This window comes from Equus quagga, chromosome 7, assembly GCF_021613505.1.
Source record: "Equus quagga isolate Etosha38 chromosome 7, UCLA_HA_Equagga_1.0, whole genome shotgun sequence".
Classification (NCBI taxonomy): Eukaryota; Metazoa; Chordata; class Mammalia; order Perissodactyla; family Equidae; genus Equus; species Equus quagga.
The window spans coordinates 23,717,772-23,739,407 of record NC_060273.1 but is presented as its reverse complement, the minus strand read 5'-3'; the positions used below and the strand labels follow the sequence as shown (position 1 = coordinate 23,739,407).

The following is a 21,636-nucleotide window of genomic DNA, read 5'->3' as shown; positions in this document are numbered from 1 at the left end:
GGTAGAATCATACTGTTAAGAACCCTCACCCAAAGAGTCCAAAGTCGAACACGGTTAGAGCCCATATGCTGTTCCTGGCACAGAGAACTCCTCCCAATGGAAACTGCAGGCCTGAAAACAAAATGGGTTAAGGATGAAATCATGGAGGCAGATCAAAGTTAGGTTCCTGAAGGAGACGTTCCCTGACTTTTAAGGTCACTTTTTGCAGGGCAGCCACATAAACTGTTTGAGGGGGTCCAGAGATCTGGGTCCCTGTGGAAGGCAGGGCTGCAGTGTGAGTGCACCAGTACGCTTAGGTGCTCCCCACGGCCCTGCTCTCAGCATGCACAGACATGGCTCCCAGAGAAATGGGTACATTCCCTGCAAGGCTGGCTTTATCCTCTGGGCCTGGAGGCCAAGTGAGCTTCAGAGGAAAGATTGGTCACCTCATGCTGTCCTGAGCTTCCGTCACCTTCCACCAGAGGTCACCCCTAGTGAGACTTGGCCCTGGCCGCATGCTCTGTCCCTGCTGGGTCTTGGCCTGCATCCCGGGTTTGCAGTTGTGATTTATTTTTGGTATGTCAGTCTTCCGTCATCAAGTAGCAAAGCCCGCAGGAAGAGCAGCAAGATATCCTACTCCAGCCGCAAGTGTCTGCTCGGGATACACTTCAGCCCTCGGTTGTCCCCTCTCCCCAAGGGGCTCTGGGACCTTTGGGATTCTTCAAGTTCACTCAAGGGCCTGCGAGGACCTAACGGTGAGTAGCCAGGCCAGTGATGGAAAAGAACCAGGCAGGAGGCCAGGAGAGGGAGAGGCTGTGAGGTAGAGAGGACAGAAAATCCTTAGACTCACATCTCCTCCCTTCTGAAGGCGGACGGACCCAGAAGAGTGGCGGCATTGACTCTTGAAGCCCTCCTTCTGGGATATTTGTCTACAGAAAGTGGGTCCCTGTGACTGTGTTTTTGAACTGAGTTTGGGGGAGGGATGTTATGCTCCAAAAAGGATCAGGCTACCTACTCCCATTTGGGGACCCTTTCCAAAGGGGTTTTGGGAAAGGCGTGGGGAGTGTGGATGGGGGCAGTGGACAGAGGCAAAAGTTGGCCCCAAGTTAGGCCTAGAGCAAGGGGATGGGGCAAGATAAACATCCCCCACCCCACCCCAGGAGAGGTGAGTGCAGCCAGAACTCGGAGAAGCTGGTTGTGCCAGAGAATGGAACCTCCAGCCGGGATGGCATCCTGGGGTGGGTCCAGATATACCTCTGTCCATGGAGGGCTAAGGGAGGGAGAGGCCTGGTGCTACTCAGCTTTGGGAGGTGGGGCGCACATATGCCCATCTTGGGAACTTAAAAGGAATTGCCAGGAAATGAGCTTGTTTTTATGGGGAACAGACACTCCTGTGCTCAGTTCGGGTTGCTGATGGGGTGGAGGCAGCCTTTGAGCAACCCAGGCATCTGCTGCTGACAGAGGAGACTGTTGTTATTCTATTCCTTCCTCTGGTGACCAGGCACCCAGAAGTGGGGACATCGGGCTTCCTGGAACAGCCAGCCTGAGTCCTGAGGCAGCCAAGTCTGCCATTTGGCTGATCAGCAAATTGGCCCCTTTGACAGGCCAGGCCTTCTTGGGTCCAGAAAGGGTAGTAGAAGTAGGGCTAGAGGTAGCTTTGACCCTGCTGAGTGGCAGCTTGTGCCCGTTTTCTGTCTGCCTCTCCTCCTGTCAGTAGATGATTTTCTCCATTCCTCAAATCCTGTTCAGTGCCCCGGTGACCTCCACGTAGCTGAAGCAGAGCCACTGAGCCCAGCTCCTCTGTGTCTAGGCCTGAGTATCCTGGCTCTGTACTGCCCCACATTGCAGCAGGACCACTCAGAGCTAACTAGCCATCATTAGGTTCGACATGGGGCATTCTGTCAGCAGGACCCTGGGGTCCAACCATCGACTCACATCTAGGGAGCAGCACCTGCTATATGCCTGCACTGAGCATAGAGGGGAGGGATGGCTGGGACATCCTAGAGAAGATCACAGTCTAATGGGGGAGATGACAACACACACTAACAAGTGATACCAGAGGCTAGGACCAGGACTCGCCCATCAAGCTCTGCATCCCTCAGAGCACCTGGCACAGTGCTTTGCAAAGAGTATGAAAGAATGAATGAATGAGAGAGTGATTGTGAAAGTCCTGGTTAAGGACAGAATGAATGAGGGAGGAGCAGTGGAAAGCACAGGAAGCATGTCCTGGAAGGAGGGGTGTTTTCAGGATAGGACAGTTATGACTAGGGGAGATAAGGAGATGCTATAGGAGCAGCATATTAAGAAGATGAAATCGTGAAGCTTCTCACCTTTTCTACAAGTGCAGAGAGCAGGCAGGAGAAAAGCAGGACCAGCCTTGTCTCCTTAGAGAGGAAAGAAAACAGCGCTTTAATTTGTCCTCTATGGAGTTTCTCTGTGGTTCTTTCTAAAGTCAAGGGTGTGCCGGCTTCTTCAGAGATAACCTTGGGCCTTGATGGCCAAATCTCCTGCCTCAGGACTGAACCTGGGCCAGGGCCTGGCTGACCATCTGCCCCTCCTACCAGGGGAGCAGCAGCTTACAGTGAGAACACGGAGGGAACCACATGGTCACCTAGGGGTCACAAGAGTTTATAACCATTGGGAAGAAGCAAGCTGGGCTCTTTCCAAAGCATTTTTTCAACTCACAAACATTCATTTTGAACATTCACAATAGGCCAGCCCTGTGCCAGGAGACAAAGATGTGTGAGAAACGGTTCCAGCCCTCAAAGAGCACATCCCCTGGGTCAGGGAGGCTGACAGCTTCTTTCTGTTCCTCTGTCAGAGCCCTCAGAATCACCCCGGAGGAGCTGAGCATGACCCGGGACGAGGCATTGCCGGACTCGTATTCTGCACAGGGCTTCTACGAGAACTACGAGCCCAAGGAGATCCTGGGCAGGTAAGGCCCAGACCTTCTCCATGAAGCGCTGTCCTAGGCTCCAGCTGGCTCTGTGGGCTGGAGCAACGTCTGCTGGACCCTGAGCACTGGCCTCATTTCTATACACAAAGCACTGTCCACTTGGAGAATCCCTCAGTTTGGGTCCTGCCCTCCTGAACCAGGACAGATAAGGGGGTAGAAGAGTACCCAGATCACAGACCTCTCCCAGCAAAGAGCTTCCCCGCTGCTGCTGACAAGCATATCTAAACCTAGCTTTGGGCCAGGGTCAGGGATCAGAGATGGGAGGGAAGATTATGGCCCTAAGAGTATATGGCTTCTTCCTAGGTGCTGAGAAAGAGCACTGAGCTAGGACTCAAGAGGCCTGAGGCTTGTTACTCATCAGCTCCAGGCAAATCACCCTCTATGTGCCTTCTTCATCCTACTGTCCCCAAAAGCTCACAGGGAGTTAGAGGACAAGGCAAGACATCTCTAATGTGGCTTGGACGTGGGACTTTCCCTGTGGTGAGAGGCCCCTGGGACCATCTGTCCTCTGCTCCCCTAGGGGTGTTAGCAGTGTTGTCAGGCGCTGCATCCACAAGCCCACATGCCAGGAGTATGCTGTGAAGATCATCGACATCACTGGTGGGGGCAGCTTCAGCTCCGAGGAGGTGCGGGAGCTGCGAGAGGCCACGTTGAAGGAGGTGGACATCCTGCGCAAGGTTTCAGGGCACCCCAACATCAGTGAGTGATGGCCCCCAGTCACAGCAGGGTGCTGCGCCGTGATTCTGCCCTGACAACCCAAGTCAGGGAGTGCGGCCCCACCAGAACCATCTAGCGGGTCTCCTGCACCCTGAGACTCTGCCAGTCCCAATGCCCAGCTCCACTCTCACTGCCCCGGGGATTCAGCTCTGTTTAAGCCTTCTCTTCCTGCCAGAAAGAAGGGGTTCCAGGCAGGGCTGGGGCTTGATGTGGGTGGGGGAATGGGAGTGTGAAGTCCTTAGGCCTCCTCCTCCCCTTGTGGGCCTCCTTTGAGCACCATCCTGATTCCCCTCCAGCTTTTGAAGTCACCCCACAGCAGCTTTAATCCCCTTGCCTCTGTGCCCCCGCTGCCCCTGCCCAGGCTCCTCTGCTACGTGAGACGAGTTAGCCATTTCCATTTCAGTACAGCTGAAGGACACTTATGAGACCAACACTTTCTTCTTCTTGGTGTTTGATCTGTAAGTACCCAGCCCTGGAGCCAGCCACACCTTGGGGCCTATTGGAGAACCTCCTATTGTGGTCCCCCACCCAGTGCTTCCTAGAGACCAGCAGCCAGCCCCCACAATGTGGACGCCAAATGAGATCACACATGCTCTTTTAGGCAAATAAGCTCCTGGGATCAGGCTGCCAGGTTTTCAATCCTGGGTCCACCATTAGGGGCTGGATGAGTTGTTGAAGTATTGGTTTTCTCATCAGTATTACAGGAGTAATTACAGCTGTAATGCTAATAATTATTAACTACAATGTAAATGCTAATACTTATTAACTACAATGATGATGATGGTGGTGGTCATTCAACACTTATTCTAGACACTGAGGATACAGCAATGAACAAGACAAATAAGGTCCCCAATTTCAGGTAATAATTTTCACAGGGAGTGAACAGAAAGCAATCAAAATAAGTCATAATATATACACGTAATTATGTACATGTACATATATATAAAGCAGAACAGGGGTTAGAGAGAGGTGGGGCTTCTTTAGATGGAGTGGTCAGGGACTTCTCTCCAAGAGGTGACCTGAGCAGAAACCTGGATGAAGTGAGGGAGGGATCAGAGCCAAGACCTGGAGAAGGAGCCTTCCAGCAGAGGGAAGAGCCAGAGCAAGGGCCCTGCTGGATGGGATTGGCGTGTTCCAGGATCGGCAAGGAAACAGGGTGGGGGAGCAGAGCAAGCTCGTGGAGATGGCAGGATGCAAGGTCAGTCAGTACCAAAGGGCAGATTCTGCAGGGATTTTACCCCTGGTAAGGACTTTGGAGGGTGGAGAGCAGGAGGGCGATGTGATCTGATTTACTTTTGATAATGATCCTGCTGACTGTAAAAGAGGCAAGGGTGGAATGGAGAAGGCCAGCAGTAATGAGGCAACAGGTCCACCAGGAGGGCAGCAGGTAGCGGTTGTATTTGGGGTGTGGTTCAAACATTGACATCATCATTGTCATTATCAATGTCACTATTCCCCTACTTCTGCACCAACAGGGCTATTGAAATGAACTCTGTCACAGGGCCCACTGCCTGAGAGCTTCTGTTTTCTCAAGAAAGGAAAAATGATACCCACCACTCTGCCCATCTCACCAGGCTCTAAGCATTAAATTTGAACAACACAAAGAACCCCGTGAATGGTGCATTCAGACTTATTATCATTTTTATTAGAAAAGGTTCCCAGGGAAGGGACCCCTTCAGCTCCTTGTTCCCCCCACTCCACTGAGTTGTCACTCAAGAACATAAGTCTCTGTTGCATGAACCATTGTTGTAGAGGCGTCTTGATTTCTCCATACCTAGCAGCTAATTTAGGGACTCGATTTACTTGAGAAAATTATTCAAGTAGATTTTGTGTTGTGGGAACATTTCACAGTGTAGCCATACTGCATTTACACAGTGCTATTTCACTTGAAGACACAGTTTAACTTGATGTGTGTACAGTTAAAGCACCCACTCTGGGAAGGCAGGGGCCTGCTCACACGCCTTGTACAGTCAGTCCCCAGTGTTTACTGGTAAAGCTTTTTGCTTCTGCTAATAGCAAGTTCTCCTAGTGTCTTTAAAATGGAATTAAAACAATAAAAACTGGATTCACACATTGCCTTTTAGGAACACAGTACAGATATTGTATAAAACAAAGCTCACCTCTATAATTTCTAGGTTCTCTCCTCAAACAGAACCCCCATCCCTGCCCTATCAGCTAAGCCCGAGGGTTTTCTTGCCTCTCTCCAACACTGGCCAAATCCCTTGTGCCCTAGGAATCCCACTGCTTTCCCGGGAGGGGTGGGTGGGAGGGGGGAGGACGCACTTTTCCTACTTAACCAAGGGAGACTTTCCCAGGACCCCTCCAGACTTGACCAGCTGCAGCTGTCCCAACTCTGCTCAGTGGCACTGTCCTGTAGAGCCCTGGAGGGAAGCTCGAATGTCTCTAACCTTTGAAGAAGTTGCTTGGGGAAGCTATTTTTAATGCTGCCCTGAGTTGCCCTCCAGTGTATAACGAGATTGTTCTAGCAGAGACCTCTTTCTAGATCATCCCGAGAAGTGATAAGACTGAACCACAATTTTTTTAAACTTTTTATTGAGATTATAATAGTTTACCACCTTGTGAAATTTCAGTTGTACGTTATTGTCTGTCAGTCGTGTTGTAGGTGCACCACTTCACCCTTTGTGCCCACCCCCAGCCCCCTTTCCCCTGGTAGCCACTAATCTGTGAACCATAATTCTTAATCCTAAAATAGGCAAAACTGCTCCTCCAACATGTGCACTGGCGCTTTTGTTTCTGGAAAAAGTCAGGTTACTCCTGTCCTGATGTGGACCTAGCGCCTTGTGCCAGTGGCTCAGGGTCACTCTTTCCCCTCCCAGCCCTGATTTTAGCCTTGATAGATCCCTGTCCATCTTGTTACTTCCACAGATGGGGGACAGTCACACTGGTGTCATCCCATCCCTCCAGCCTCCCTTGTTCTTATTCCAATCTTCCCAGACAACCTCTCCACTCACTTCTCCAGCTCCTCCCACAGACCTTGGTCCTTTGTGGGGAGAGGCCCACTTTGCCTATGGAGGTATGAGGGTGGGAAACAGCTCTCTGGGAGCAGGGTAAGGAGAGAGTGGACTTGGGACCAATCCAGCTACAAACCCTCTGTCCCTACAGGATGAAGAGAGGGGAGCTCTTTGATTACCTCACTGAGAAGGTCACCCTGAGTGAGAAGGAAACCAGGTGAAGGTCCTTTTGCCCCTGTCTCCACTCTCTGCCTGAGTCCTAGTGCTACAGACACTGAGGTCTCAGAGGGGGCCTCACTTGCAGTCTGGCTGTTTTGTGGGCTTTGGTCTCCCTGTTACCTGCCTGTTACCTGACCCTGCAGAGTAGGAGATAAGAGTAACACGTGCCTGTCCCACCCCAGAAAGATCATGAGAGCCCTGTTGGAGGTGATCTGCGCCTTGCACAAACTCAACATCGTGCATCGGGATCTGAAGCCCGAGAATATCCTCTTGGATGATAACATGAACATCAAGCTCACAGACTTTGGCTTTTCCTGCCAGCTGGAGCCAGGAGAGAAGCTGCGAGGTCTGGTAACGTGGACTTGGCCCATGTCAGGGTCTCAGGCTCTTTCATCATCAACTCTCCCAGGAAGAGAGATTGCCTGGTTCTCCCCTGTTCTTTTTACCCCCAGAATAAAAATCCTACCATTTCAGGTCTAGATGTATCTTCAGGTAGGCCCTCTTCCAAAGACTGAGCTGAGCCAGCTTCCCACTGCTTGAGTTCCAGGCCAGGATGGCTAGATGTGACCAGGGAACCAATGGACCCCAAGTGGGTGGCCCGATGAGCCAGCACCTGGCCCCTGGCCTTGGCCTTGAAGTTAGCCAGTGTTAGGAGAGTCTCAGCCCAAGCACCATTTCAGTTCCATCTCAACTGTTTGTTTGGACCTTACTCTTCCAAGTGTCCCCTGCTGACCTATCCTGATAGTAACCTATCCTATTCCTGCAGAGGTCTGTGGGACCCCCAGTTACCTGGCCCCTGAGATCATTGAGTGCTCCATGAATGATGACCACCCAGGCTACGGGAAGGAGGTGGACATGTGAGTGTGCTGGGGGGAAGGAGGTGGCCCATAGGGACAGGGATGCCCCCATGGCCAGAAGCACCTGGCTTGGGACGGGAGGAAATAGCAGGAGCTACAGCTGACCATCCTGCCTTCCTCCCCATCCACCCGGTGCCAGGTGGAGTACAGGGGTCATCATGTACACCCTGCTGGCTGGCTCCCCGCCCTTTTGGCACCGGAAGCAGATGCTGATGCTGAGGATGATCATGAGTGGCAACTACCAGTTTGGCTCACCTGAATGGGATGATTACTCAGACACAGTGAAGGACTTGGTGAGAAGCCAGGCCTGCTGGCTCCTGGGCTCAGGCGAGGGGGAGGGATACGATAGGGGGAGGGAAGTAGCATGCCACAGGATGGAGGAAGCTGCCAGCAGTGACCCCATGTCTTCTGAAGTGCTGGAGGGGCCCCTGCCTTGATATTTTCAGTTCCTCCTCCTTGTGCTCTCAGGTTTCCCGCTTCTTGGTGGTGAGCCCCCAGGGCCGCTGTTCAGCAGAAGAGGCCTTAGCACATCCCTTCTTCCAGCAGTATGTGGTTGAAGAAGTACGTCACTTCAGCCCCCGGGGGAAGTTCAAGGTACTAGAGCTCCTCTCCCATCCAGGGCCCTGGGTAGTTGCTGCTGACCCGTGAAGTCAAAGCCCCATGTCCCCTTCCTTCCCCCAGGGACTCCTTACACCCACAGGGTTTCCAGAGCACCTGCCCTTCCCCTCTCACTCACCCCTGTGATGGTCCCAGCTCACCTTTTGGCTTCAGGGAAGACAGATGTCATCCGACTAGTTCCAACAGCCTAAATCCCTGCGGATGCTGGTGGGGTGGAATGGGGGGAACACTAGGAGGGGCCCAGCATAAGCCACACAAGACTTCTTGGCAAACAAGCTCAGGGCCTCCCTGCACTGCAGGGGGAAGGAGACAGGCCTGCAGGGCCTCAGTTCAGGTTCTCAGTCCTGGCTCTCCGCAGGTGATCTGTCTAACAGTGCTGGCCTCAGTGCGGATCTACTACCAGTACCGCCGGGTGAAGCCTGTGACCCGGGAGATTGTCATCCGAGATCCCTATGCCCTCCGGCCTCTGCGCCGACTCATCGATGCCTATGCTTTCCGAATATATGGCCACTGGGTAAAGAAGGGGCAGCAGCAGAACCGGGCTGCCCTCTTTGAGAACACACCCAAGGCCGTGCTCCTCTCCTTGGCTGAGGAGGACTACTGAGGGGCTGGCAGGGGGGTAGGTGGGGTTGGGGGCAGGCAGGGAGGGAAAGCCACAGAAATATAAGTCAAAGGAGTGAGATCATGTGCAGGCCTCTGTCCAGAGGGGGCACTTGGCCCTGGCCAGGACCCCTGGAAGTGGGGCCACTATACCCTCTCAGAGGTTCTGCACAAGAAGAGCAGGTGTTCCCAACACATGATGGTAAGTGCAGTCAGGGCTGGGCCCCACAGAGGGGGAGCGAGATGTCACCCGAGAGCCAGAAGCCCTCCTGCGTCTCCACTCCCCAGCTGTACCACATCTCAGTTTCTCCTCACGGGAGGCCCAGAGTTCCCGACACTCGGAAGTACTCCCCTTAGGGTTCCAGGGTGAGAATAAAAGAGAAGAGTCGGAGATACACAATCACAGGAGAGTTTACTGACCTTACAACATCCAGTGACACCATGGGAGAAGGTTTTCTCTCTGGGGACATGTTTTTAGAGGCATATGGAAGCCCTTACATAATTAACAATAGAAAGGGAAGCTTCTAATATTTGTCTTTCTGGAGTATTATTTACTTTGTGACTTCCATGATGCATAGTTTTGCCTGGTAAATCATTCTGTTCTCCTGGACCCTTTTAGAACTGACATCGCGCTTTAAAGAGCCCAGTTATTGCATTTTACAATTGTGGAAATTAGGTTCTTTCAGAGGCACACGAAACACCATGAATGAGGCAAATGAAGGAAGCATTTTCCTTGGAAAAACAAAGAAAACCCGGGAAATTTTGCCTTGAGAAAACAATGTCAGATCCCTGAATCAGACAGGAAAAAAGGGGAGAAAACAGAATTTTTTAACAAACTGTCTTTAAGAGCACTCTGCCCCGACTGTTTGAGAATTTGGCTCCTATGTGGTTAATATTTGACCTCTAAGAGAAACACCCAGCTCCTGGCCACAATCAATAATTTGGTCCCTTGTCCAAGAGACAGTGGCACCCCTCCTCTGATGTCAGAGTCCTCTCCTGCCCTGGTGAGAGGTGCCTGCCATAGAGGGATGGGGGAAAGGGAGGGAGGACATTTCTGAGGCTGAAGTTGAAGAGCCTGGAGTTTGGCTACGTTTGGAATGTGGCCAGGGAGGGGCATGGATACCACGGTGGACTCTTCTCCTAGGCTCTGCATGGCTGCTCACAGCTCCCCATGTGGTCCGCCTGTATCAGAAGCACAGCGGAAGCCTAGGTTGTCTGACGCTGAATCTGGAGTGTTGCCCATCCTGCCACCAGAGAAGGCGAGAGAGATGGACATTTGCTGAGAAAAGGGCCTGGTTGGTGCCTTACCTAACGTTCCTGCTGAACCTCTCAAAAGCCTGTGTCTATTGGCCTGAGGACTGGGGAGGGCATGGTCTGGAAAGAAGCCTGGTTTGAGGGCACTCTTGGGGGAAAGGGGTAAGAAGGAACCTTGGGACTAGGTGGAGGAAGTGAGAGAGGTCCTGATAGAATGCACTGGAAGGCAGGAAAAGCAATGAAATAACTTCGTCTGTCGGTAACTTAGAATAACAAGGCCAAAAAAAACCTGTCAGTGAGAAGCGAGAATATCATAGTGCCAATAAGTACTTCACACTTTTCAAAGAACTTTTACATATATTCCTTCATTTGTCATTTCCCAACTGCTCTGGAAGGCAGGATTTGTGCACCATTTTACAGACCCAGAATAAGATACTAGAAAGATTTAAATGTCTTGCCCTAGGCCAAGTGTTGTTTTAGTGGCACAACAGAATCAGTAGCAAACCCAGTTTCCTGGTTCTCGGGCCAGCACTTTCCCTCTACTTTGTCCTAAAAAAGGAGGTGAGGGGGGCTGGCCCAGTGGTGTAGCAGTTAAGTTTGTCTGCTCCGCTTTGGTGGCCTGGGGCTCACAGGTTCAGATCCCAGGCACAAACCCAGCATGGCTCATCAAGCCACGCTGTGGAGGCATCCCATATAAAATAGAGGAAGACTGGCACAGATGTTAGCTCAGAGACAATCTTCCTCAAGCAAAAAGAGGAAGACTGGCAACAGATGTTAGCTCGGGGCCAATCTTCCTCTCAAAAAATAAAATTTTTTTTTTAAAAGTATATATATATAAAAAAAAGGAGGTGAGGAAAATCCAGGGGCCTCAACGTGAAGGAAACACTTGCAAACCTGATAGCCTGAGGCCACAGAAACAGTGGTCTCCCTATAATCCTTATGGAACCCAGGAGTAGAGCAGTTGCAGGGAGATCAACCAAAATCAACCAAAATTTTCTACAGATGAACAAAATAAAGAGTCCTTGAAGGGGACTCGGGAGCCTGGGACTCTACCATTCATCTGTGTGAAATGAGCAGACTCCAGGACCTCCCTGAGCCTATTTTTCCTTGATTGTAAAACAAAATGGTTGGAGAAAATGATGTTTCAAGTGCCCACCAGTTTGAAGAGTCGATATTTCCATGACCCCTGGCCATTCCATTTCCCTCCCTCTGCACACCTAGTTATAAGGACAAAAGGAGAAACCCACATAACTAAGATGCTAGACACAAAGTCTCCCTTGGTGCTGAGAGCTGGCAAGAAAAGGCACAAGTTGTCCTGGTCTCTTGCTTTTCATGGCAAATGCTGCTTGCTTTCTTTTCTGTACCCACAACTCCCAGTGGAGGCGGAGTTATGGAAGCAGTGCCCAGACCAGGTCTGGTGCCACCTGTGCTCTGGGAGACCAAGACCCAGACCCTCAGTCCTCAGTTACCAAGCCCCTTACCTGGTGGTGACCCGAGCCCGGTGATTGGCAGAGCCATCAGCTGTGTCAATCCAGGATGCTCCCCGGAGGACACGCATGTCCTGGTCAGCAGCCTGGTATGGTGAAGCTGTCCACTCCCACACGTTGCCCACGAGGTCATAGAGCCCTGCAGCACAGCAGGCGGGTCAGTCTCAGGATGGGAAGCACCATACCCACCCCTCCTAGCCATCAGAGGCTCCGGGGGGCAAAAGCTTCCCCAGTGGTGTTTCTCTCTGCCTCATCTATCAGGCAGAATGATTCCACCAACCAATCTGTGAATGCTGATAGCAACTTGATGAGAAATCTTACCATAGTTATTCTGTGGGGGGAAAGCGTTCACTGGGGAGACTCCATGGAAGCCATCCTCAGCCTTGTCACCCTTGGGGAACTTCCCCTGAGGGGGAGAAATTTAAGACAGGTGTTCCTGCCTGCCCAGAAGGAAACTAAGGTCATTTTGTTGTACCATCTGGGGTAGGGGGAAGGGCATGGGGCAGTGACATGAGGTTCCCATCCTGAGCTCCCAAACCAGTCACCTCATGTCCTCCACCATGACCTTCTGACTGGATTAGGAAGTGTGTGGTTTCCCCTGTGCCCACAGAGTTCCTTGTCAAGCCCATCCCACTCCTACTTTCTCCACTCTCAGCAACTTCCTCCCCTCTGCCTCAAAGTCCATGTGCTACAGGGTTTGGGAAGAAAGGCTCCTCCACCCTGTCTTCATGCCCTGCACCCCTGCCTTCTCAGGAACCACTGATGCCCATCCTGTGCTCTCCTGTACCATCTCTTTCTCTTCTACCACCAACAGGTTTAACTCTCCCCCATCCACCCAGACTCTACCTTCCTCATCTCCGGTTCTTTACCACCTAAATTCTTGAGAAAGAAACCTAAATTTGCTGATGCAATTTGTTCAACTTAATCATTCGTCTTCTCATTAAAATTGGGGTCAGCTGCCACCACTCTATGGAAGCTGCTCTTATGAAAGAGAAGATGAAGAGGCTATAATTTACTCAACACCTACTATGTGCTAGGGCTGTTACATTTATCTCTTTTAATTTCCTACTTCCAAGGATGTGAGGCAAGTATTTTTTCCCTTCAAAAAACTAGCAACAGAGGCTCAAAATGGTTAATTTATCAAAGATCACACAGTGACTAAGATCTGTCTTTCTGCAAACTCTGAACCCAAGATCATCTAAAAGGTCAGTCCACCCCTCAGGCCCCTTCCAATGCTTCCCACTGAAGAGCTGGTGCTCTGCTCCTCCCACTCTACAGAGTCTCCCTGGGGGATATCATTCTTGCTGAAGGTATATGTGGATGACTCCCAAACCACTTGCTCTGACCCAGAGCTCTGTCCTAAGCTTCAGACTCATTTTCAGCCTCTGACTGAGCATATAAATGACCCAAAAGTATTTTAAGCTAAGCTGATCCTAAAGTGATCAAGTTCTATTCCTCTGACCCTGAACATGCATATTATCTATTCTGGATAATGGCAGCACCATCACCCTATTTCCCAAGTTTGGATTCATGCTTCAGTCCAAATATCTTCCACCCTTCCACTTTTGATTAATTACCAAACCCTGTCTAACTTCTCAGGCATGCCTCTCTCATTTGGTTTCCTCTTGAATCCACTCCTACTTAATTCAAGAGTTCATAATGCCCTGGGCCACTGCCACAGCCTCAAATTCAGAGACCCCCCCTGCCACCACTGCAGCTCTACCTCATCTGGTCCTGCATGAATTAGCAACAATTAGCATCCCCCCAAATCAAATGATGTTGTTACTCCCCTGTTTAAAAAACTCTGTCGGCTCCCCACTGCTTAGAGGGTAAAATCTAAAACCATATCTTGGCACACCTACTCCTTCTTAATCTGCCTCCAACCCACTGTCTACTTCATCTCCTACACCTCCTGTTTCCAGGTGCACCAGTCTCTCTAAATCTGTCATGTCTTGGAACACACAGTACCCTTTCCTAATACAATGCTGATACTCATGTTGTTTCTTCTGCTTGGAACACCCTTTCCTCCACTTTTCACTTTGCAAACTCTTACCCTTTCCTCCACTTTTCACTTCGCAAACTCTTATGCAATCAGGTCAAATGTCATCTTCTCTGTAAAGTCACCCCCAGCACTCTCAGGCAGGGATTTACCTCCAAGCACACTCCGCAAATCTTTAATATGCAGCACTACCACATTCTTTTGCTTTACCAGTTTACCAGTTTTCAGTTCCATGAAAACATGAAGCCCCCTGAATACCATGGCCTAACACAATGCCTAGCCTACAGTAGGTCTCACTCAACGCTGTGAGAAAAGACAGGAGGAATGCATGTCTTACCTGCCAAAGGTTGGTGCGGTTTGGCTGAAACCAGTTTCCCCATGGGTAAACCTGACCTGCCAGGACAGCAAGGAGACAGTGGGGTAGGGAGAGGTGAAGAGTTGGGGAAGAAGGGAAAGATAGAAAGAGTGAGGGAACCAAAAGGAAGTTAGAAGGTGATGAGAAAAGAAGAATAAGATTATTTACTTCTCTTTCCCAAGCCCGTCCCTTCCACTCACATTTGGAGTATCACATTTGGATATCACATTTGGAGCCCTGATCACCTGATCCACTCCAGGAGAGTGCAATCCTAGGTGTGGCTGTAATACCAGTCTGTAAACTATTTGTTACCAGTTCATGTCACCAATACATCTCATGTACTCATCAGATAAGTACAGCAATTGAGAGTAAGCACTGGGAAACTTGTTAATGGGACTTAGATTGGATAAATGAACAAGCAACCTCATTCATCACATCAATAACTTTGACTGTTGCTATAGCCAGTGTTCATTCCAAGAGTGTGTAGAGGTGCTGACTGTGGAGAATTGCTATTTCACTTTCATAACTTTCTGTTCAGTTAGGATTGCAGAACAACAAAGTCACTAGGAAAGAGTGATTCTTTAGATTAATCCCCATATACCTAGGGAAAAGGTATGTAGTTTGGGTAATTCTTTTCTTTGTCTATGCTATGTTGTTATGATTATATTTATCGAAGTGTAACATGTCTGTGAAATTTCCAACAATAAAAAATTTTATGTCTGGTTTTTCATTCCATTTTTCCAGTTATTAATTTTTATGGCATTTTACAGAAATATTGATCTGAGATGGATTAGAAATGAAAACAACAATTGGTCCTTTACCACAGTTTAAGAAGCACTGCTCTAGGGAATGGACCCTTCCCACCCTGTGAAGACCCCCACGCAGGGCAGAATGGGGAGAAGAATAAATAGAAATCGCCTTGGCATCTCTATACCCTTCAAGCCCCCTCGGGCAGCAAACTCCCACTCTTCCTCAGTGGGCAGCCGTTTCCCCCGCCAAGCACAGTAGGCACGAGCATCATTCCAGCTCACGTGTACCACTGGGAGCTCCAGTCTCTCTCGGATGCCAGAGCCGGGACCTGCAGGCTGACAGCCAGGATGAAGTGAGATAGGCTTCTAGGAGCTCATGGAAGAGTCTGAGGAAGGCTAGGCTTAGGGTGCCTGAGTCAATCTTTTACTCACACTGGTGAGGTGGAGAGGTCCAGAATCAGAAAGAAGAGACTATAACAAGACTAAAGGGAGAAATGGGATGGGAAAAAGGATGGGGCAGAGGAAACAGGGTTGCTTGGCTGTTTCCCTGAAATTTCTCTGTCATCTTTAACTTACTACTCATAGATGGGCAAGGGGGCTAGGGAAGCCAGGCCTCCAGAATGAGAGTCAACAGGGTAGAGGAAGAAAAGTAGAGGAACCAACACTTACCTGCCTCCAAAATGCCCTTTCCACTGGAAGCCACCAAAGAACAGACTGCAAAAAAGAAGGAGCATGACTGCAAGATGCTCTGGCCCACCAAGAGCACCTTCCTGACTGACACACAGGAGGAAGAGCAGAGATTTCAGGCTGAGACTCAGGTGATCCAAGTGAGGCTATGTCTGTTACAGTGTGACATCTCACCACCCTTAATAGAGGGAGGCTTGTCAAGATGTTCTCTTGCCAGTTCAGGGAGTATCTTGAACCCTGTGTGTATCTAGAGCTTTATGGAGTCTCTCTATGCAGAAACCAGCTCAGGGTTAACTTCCTGGGAGTGTGTGTTCATCTGACTCTTCCAGGGAAGATTTCTCTTGCTTCTGTCCTGCCTCCAGCTCTCAGGGTTGATTTTCTACTGTGACCCAGGTGACCCCCTATCCCACAGGATTCTCTGTCCAGGTCCCATTCCCATTCCCTCAGCTGCAAGCCCAGGTTCTCTCACCTCCATTTGCTGGGTCACTTTGTTTCTAAGCTCATCAGAGACAAAGTCCTCAAAGACGAAGCTCCACCCAAACGTCTCAGCCTCTGTCCGGTACTTTTTCTCTCTGACAAACTCCCTGAAAAGAGATATGCCACTTGGTTCAGCTGACAGGGTTCCATGCCTCACTCTCAGCTACTCCTGCGCCAGAAAACCTCATATATCCTTACTCTATAAGTTACACATCACAGAATTTTCATGAATTCCAAGGAATTAACCTAAAATCCTGAGCAGGAGATTTTCTTCTAAAATCTGTTGATGTGTAATTCACATACAGTAAAATTCACTCTTTCCAGAGTATAGTTTTGTGAATTTAGACAAAGCATATAGTCACTATCACAATATACAAATACAGAGCAGTTCCATCAACCACCCCAAAAAATTCCCTGGTGGGCCTGCAACCACTGACCTGCTTTTGTTCCTATAGTTTTGCCTTTCCCAGAATATAAATTCACATAAATTGAATCATACAGTATGTAGCTTTTGGGTTCTGGTTTCTTTCACTTAGCATAATGCTTCTGAGATTCATCCATGTTGCTGCCAGCATCAGTAGTTTGCTCCTTTCTATTGTTGAATAGGGTTCCACTGTATGGATGTACCATATTTTGTTTATCCATTCACCAGATGCAGGTCATTTGGCTCAGCTCCAGTTTTTGGAGAAGAATAAAGCTGCTGAGAAGATTTAAGAATGGGGAATGGGTCTCTTTTCTGAAAGGTCTTCACATACCTAATCTCACAACAATCACGGGAGGAAGGCAGAACAGGTGTTCTTATTTCCATCAAACAGATGAAAGAAACTGAGTCAAATAAAGAAGACTTGCTGAGATTTTAGAATGGATTTTCATATAGTTTGGTATGGCTCAGCAAATTTCAGCAGATAGATTGCCAGGGTAAGATGGATTGTTTTCACTGGGCTAATAGTATCTCATCTGTGCCAGCCCTCTGATATGAGGAGACATTGTTCACTCATCAAAGGGGCATTGAGAACAGAGGAGGTGATCAGATTTGGTAGCAACAGCTATTTACCAATCTCAGAGAATCTAAACAGTTTGAGACTCTTTTCCCAGAGAAGCAGAGACAAATTATCGGTTCTAGGCAAAGTTTAGGGGCTTGCTGGAGGTGACATTACATTTCTATCATTTAATAGGTCATAATTTAAAAACAGAAAAGAGGGCAGGCCCAGTGGCAGAGGAGTTAAGTGCGCACATTCCACTTCGGCGGCCCGGGGTTCACCAGTTCAGATCCCGGATGTGGACATGGCAAAGCTTGGTAAGCCATGCTGTGGTAGGCGTCCCACGTATAAAGTAGAGGAAGATGGGCACGGATGTTGGCTCAGGGCCAGTCTTCCTCAAAAAAATAAATAAATAAAACAAAAATAAAAACAGAAAAGAATGCATACTGTGCATCCATCTAGCTAACTACTTCTGGTTATTGTGATATGGTACAAACCTGATCAGAAGTGATTTCTCCTTCAATTTTAACAACTTTCCTGTTTAAAAATACTTTTAAAAATCATACAGGAGCAATGCACATTATTTTAGAAAAATGAGAAAATAGAGGTAGGTGAAAAGAAAAAAATGAAAATCATCCATTATCATACCAACTAATATCTTTCCATATTCTAGCCCCCTTCCCACCACCAAATATTTTAAAATAACTTTAATAAGGTGCTTCCCTGGAATTATTTTCATTTGGAAGTCAAAAAAACCTGGGCAAAATCTGTCAACTAATGCAATGTTGCATCTTCCAGTTCTTTTTTAATGCATATACATTCTATATACATAGTTCTAAAAAATGGGATCATACCCCATATATTGTTTTGTAAAACTACTTTCTTCACTTAACATCTGATAGCTTTTCTTTTTTTAAAGATTTTATTTTTCCTTTTTCTTCCCAAAACCCCCCAGTACACAGTTGCATATTTTTAGTTGTGGGTCCTTCTGGTTGTGGCATGTGGGATGCTGCTTCAGCATGGCTTGACAAGTGATGCCATGTCTGTGCCCAGGATCCGAACCAGCGAAACCCTGGGCCGCCGAAGCGGAGTGGGCGAACTTAACCACTCAGCCACTGGGCCCGCCCCTCATACCTCTTTTTGACAACAGGATTTTTTTTTTTTATTGAGTTATTGATAGGTTACAATCTTGTGAAATTTCAATTGTACATTAATGTTTGTCAGTCATGTTGTAGGTGTACCACTTCACCCTTTGTGCCCACCCCCCACCCCACCTTTCCCCTGGTATCCACTAAACTGTTCTTAGTCCATAATTTTAAATTCCTCTTATGAGTGGAGTCATACACAGATTATCTTTCTCTCACTGGCTTATTTCACTTAACATAATTCTCTCAAGGTCCATCCATGTTATTGCAAATGGAATGATTTTGTTCTGTTTTGCAGCTGAGTAGTATTCCATTGTATATATGTACCACATCTTCTTTATCCATTCATCTGTTGCTGGACACTTAGGTTGCTTCCACGTCTTGGCTACTGTAAACAGTGCTGCAATAAACATTGGGGTGCACAGGACTTTTGGGATTGCTGACTTCAGGCTCTTTGGATAAATACCCAGTAGTGGGATGGCTGGATCGTATGGTAGTTCTATTTTTAGTTTTTTGAGGAATCTCCATACTGTTTTCCATAGTGGCTGCACCAGTTTGCATTCCCACCAGCAGTGTATGAGGGTTCCTTTTTCTCCGCAACCTCTCCAACATTTGTTGCTATTAGTTTTAGATATTTTTGTCATTCTAACGGGTGTAAGGTGATATCTTAGCGTAGTTTTGATTTGCATTTCCCTGATGATGAGCGATGATGAGCATCTTTTCATGTGTCTATTGGCCATCAGTATATCTTCTTTGGAGAAATGTCTGTTCATGTCTCCAGCCCATTTTTTGATTGGGCTGTTTGATGTTTTGTTGTTGAGTTGCGAGAGTTCTTTATATATTATGGATATTAAGCCTTTGTCAGATATATGACTTGCAAATATTTTTTCCCAGTTAGTGGGTTGTTTTTTTGTTTCAATCCTGTTTTCATTTGCCTTGAAGAAGCTCTTTAATCTGATGAAGTCCCATTTTGACAACAGGATTTTTAATGGCTGCTAAGTATTCTGTTATGTTGATACAATACGTTTAAGTGATCCTTAAATTGTTAATATTTGTTTACAATGTCATCTTTTTAGCTAAATGTTTTGTACAACCTTAATTCTCTCCTTAAGACAAATCCCTAGAGGTGGAATCGCTAAGTCACAGGGCCTGAGGAGTATATAAACAATCCTTATGCTTATTTTAGTCTGTGTCTCCTGAATCAATTTTTCCTCATAATTTATTTTGAAAAGTTTTAAGTCCACAAATGTAATATTTAAGTCATTGCTTATATTTGCTTTACAGTCTTTCTGTCCCCCCTACCCCCTCCTTTCCCCCTCCTCTCTCTCTATTCCCCCCTGTACCATTTGGAGGTAAGTTACAGATATCTTCTGGATCATTTTCTACTTTAGCTTACCCAAAACATATCACCTTGAGGAAACTGAGGGAGCTCAACATGGCTTCTTAGAATGAGCTGGAACCACAATGTTTGACTCCTAACAAGGCCATTTCCCTAAGCAGAATTTAAGGGACCCTCAGCTGTATGACCCTTCTCCCAATCTTTTCTCCCCCTTGAAGAGGTTTCTGTTGAGTGTTTGACTTTTGCCCATATTTCTCAGTGCTGTGCCCAGTGTAACGGAAAATCCACTGGCTCAAGAGTCAGGGGATTTGAGTTCCAGGCCCAGCTTTGCCACTAACAGAGAGTGAGGTCAATCTTTTTGGATTTCAGATTCTTCATCTGAAAAATGTAGATAACACTTATCCCACAGTACTATTACAAAGATGATACGTAATAGTGAACAAACTAGTTTGTTTTTAGATATTAGGAATGACAATTAGAAAGGGCCTTTATTCCTCCTAGAAGAACATCTGATGTACCTGAAATCTTTGTTGGTGACAGGAAATATGTCAATGGCAAATGGTTTTACTGTCACCTCCCGGACGGGCCCTTCACCATCTCTGCCATCTGGTGAATTTGTTCCCATCTGGAATCTCCCACCTGGTAGCTGGACCATGCTAGTAGCCTGCCCGGTCCCTGCAGAGAAAAAGGAGAGTCATCAGTGATACACGAATACATATATAAAACAAGTGTTAATATTTGGATCACATATAATACTCAAATAGTATAATGAAAAAAAATGGAGGCTTAAAAATTTGGCTTTAAATTCTTGTTCGGCCACTTAATTTGCTAGGTAACCCTGGCACCTAGCACAACTGCACAATAATTACCATCAAATAATTGAATGAGCTCCTTCATACTTGCTGTTTGAATGTCTCAGAAAATCAAAGGATTAAAAGGATCTTTAATTCAACCCACTTATTTAACAGGAGGAAATCAAGACCCAAAAAGGAAAATGACTTAAAGAGCTAGTTAGCAGGAGCCAGAACTAGATCCAGGTCTCTTTACTTCTAGGTCAGTGCTATTTCCAATAGGCCACACTTCTTTGGCTTGATGTACTACTTCATGGTGGTGTTTCTAGGTAAGGATGTCTAAGTATTGTAAGTTCCTCAAAGGCAGAGCCCACTTCTTTTCACATTCCTCAGGATCCTATCTTTGGCCCTCTTCTCATTCTCATTCTGACACACTCACAATGCTAATTCCATCCATTTCAAGGAGGAAAAAAAATAGAGCAAGCCGGGAAATCTCAGATTAAAAGGGAATTAAGAAACAACATACAATTGCGATGTATGAATTTTGTTTTGACACTAATTCAACAAGTAAACTATAATTTAAAAACACTTGTAGGTGAATCTGAACACTACCTGGATATTTAATGATATTAAGGAGTACTGTTAATCTTTTAGGTGGGAAAATGGTACGGTATTTTTTTCGTGACATGTCTTTTTGGCTATTAAAGCTGAATATTTACAAATAAAATTGTATAATGCGTGGATTCACTTCAAAATATTCCCAGGGGAAGGAAAAAGCGGGAGGGATACCAAACAAGGAAGCAAGACTAGCCATTAGTTGCCAATTTACAACTGCTAAGCTGGGCGATGGGTACGTGGCAGGGCTCGTTATATTCTCCTTTCTAACTTTTTTTATGTTCAAAAGATGGCAAGATTATCAGTTAAAAGTAAAAAAGAAGTGAGATACAACGACATGAGCTGTTAACCACGTCGCCAAGGCGGCTGCCTCTGAGAGGCACGTCCGGCCGCTCCAAGCCCGTCCAGGCAGCGGGCAGAGACGCCAGTCTCCTTCCCCAATAGGGCGGAAAGACTAACGCCTTTCCTGATGCCTCCTGAGACAAACGGCGTCAGGAAAAGGAGTGCAGGCCAGCACACTGACCTCTCGAGAGCCACGGGGCGGACAGGAGCGAGAGCAAGGTGAGCAGCCGCAGCGAGGAGCCCAAGCCGGGATCACGAGCCATGGGAACGCGAACAGGGTACGTGCTCAGTGTGGCTCTGCTGCGCATGCGCCCCGCACGCATTACGTCGGCCGGCCACTACTGCCCGCGCGCACGCGCACTGCACCCTCGAGCGTCCTCTTGAAATTGTCGGCAGCAGGGCTGTTAACCCAGAGGCCAAGTTGGCGCCTAGGGCCTGAATTTAACGTGTGGAGGCACCTAATTAAGAAAAAGCAATTCTCTCAGGGTTAGCGTCGAG

At 47.8% G+C, this 21,636-nt stretch overlaps 2 protein-coding genes across 5 annotated transcripts; one reads left to right on the top strand and one right to left on the bottom strand.

The window, feature by feature from the left end:
• Positions 1 to 595: 595 nt before the first annotated feature.
• On the top strand, positions 596 to 9,163 carry PHKG1 (phosphorylase kinase catalytic subunit gamma 1). Its single transcript, XM_046667040.1, has 10 exons — positions 596 to 734; positions 2,801 to 2,914; positions 3,456 to 3,634; positions 4,056 to 4,110; positions 6,776 to 6,841; positions 7,026 to 7,189; positions 7,610 to 7,700; positions 7,840 to 7,993; positions 8,169 to 8,294; positions 8,677 to 9,163. Exons 2-10 carry the CDS (start codon positions 2,832 to 2,834, stop codon positions 8,920 to 8,922), a joined length of 1,164 nt encoding a protein of 387 aa, XP_046522996.1. The 5' UTR covers positions 596 to 734; positions 2,801 to 2,831; the 3' UTR covers positions 8,923 to 9,163.
• A 148-nt stretch (positions 9,164 to 9,311) lies between these two features.
• On the bottom strand, positions 9,312 to 21,437 carry SUMF2 (sulfatase modifying factor 2). Of its 4 annotated transcripts, XM_046667041.1 has the most exons (9): positions 21,320 to 21,437; positions 19,909 to 20,065; positions 15,919 to 16,033; positions 15,432 to 15,476; positions 14,948 to 15,098; positions 13,996 to 14,051; positions 11,981 to 12,065; positions 11,654 to 11,798; positions 9,312 to 10,162 (listed from the first exon to the last, which is right to left on the bottom strand). In XM_046667041.1, exons 1-9 carry the CDS (start codon positions 21,399 to 21,401, stop codon positions 10,078 to 10,080), a joined length of 921 nt encoding a protein of 306 aa, XP_046522997.1. In that variant the 5' UTR covers positions 21,402 to 21,437; the 3' UTR covers positions 9,312 to 10,077. The 4 variants fall into 4 exon arrangements, with proteins under 4 accessions (XP_046522997.1, XP_046523001.1, XP_046522998.1 ...); XM_046667045.1 differs by lacking the exon at positions 11,981 to 12,065; XM_046667042.1 differs by lacking the exon at positions 11,981 to 12,065 and having other exon boundaries at positions 13,996 to 14,046.
• Positions 21,438 to 21,636: the final 199 nt, after the last annotated feature.

What these genes read in the sequence shown, in the direction of transcription:
- PHKG1 (XM_046667040.1), top strand. Translation starts at nt 2,832, where the DNA reads ATGACCCGGGACGAGGCATTGCCGGACTCGTATTCTGCACAGGGCTTC. An exon ending in TTCAGGGCACCCCAACATCA is followed by an intron (nt 3,635 to 4,055) that starts GTGAGTGATGGC and finishes TTTCCATTTCAG; the next exon opens with TACAGCTGAAGGACACTTAT. An exon ending in GCCCCCGGGGGAAGTTCAAG is followed by an intron (nt 8,295 to 8,676) that starts GTACTAGAGCTC and finishes GGCTCTCCGCAG; the next exon opens with GTGATCTGTCTAACAGTGCT.
- SUMF2 (XM_046667041.1), bottom strand. Translation starts at nt 21,401, where the DNA reads ATGGCTCGTGATCCCGGCTTGGGCTCCTCGCTGCGGCTGCTCACCTTG. An exon ending in AAGTGACCCAGCAAATGGAG is followed by an intron (nt 15,477 to 15,918) that starts GTGAGAGAACCT and finishes TCTTTTTTGCAG; the next exon opens with TCTGTTCTTTGGTGGCTTCC. An exon ending in CCCCCCACAGAATAACTATG is followed by an intron (nt 11,799 to 11,980) that starts GTAAGATTTCTC and finishes GCTGTGCTGCAG; the next exon opens with GGCTCTATGACCTCGTGGGC.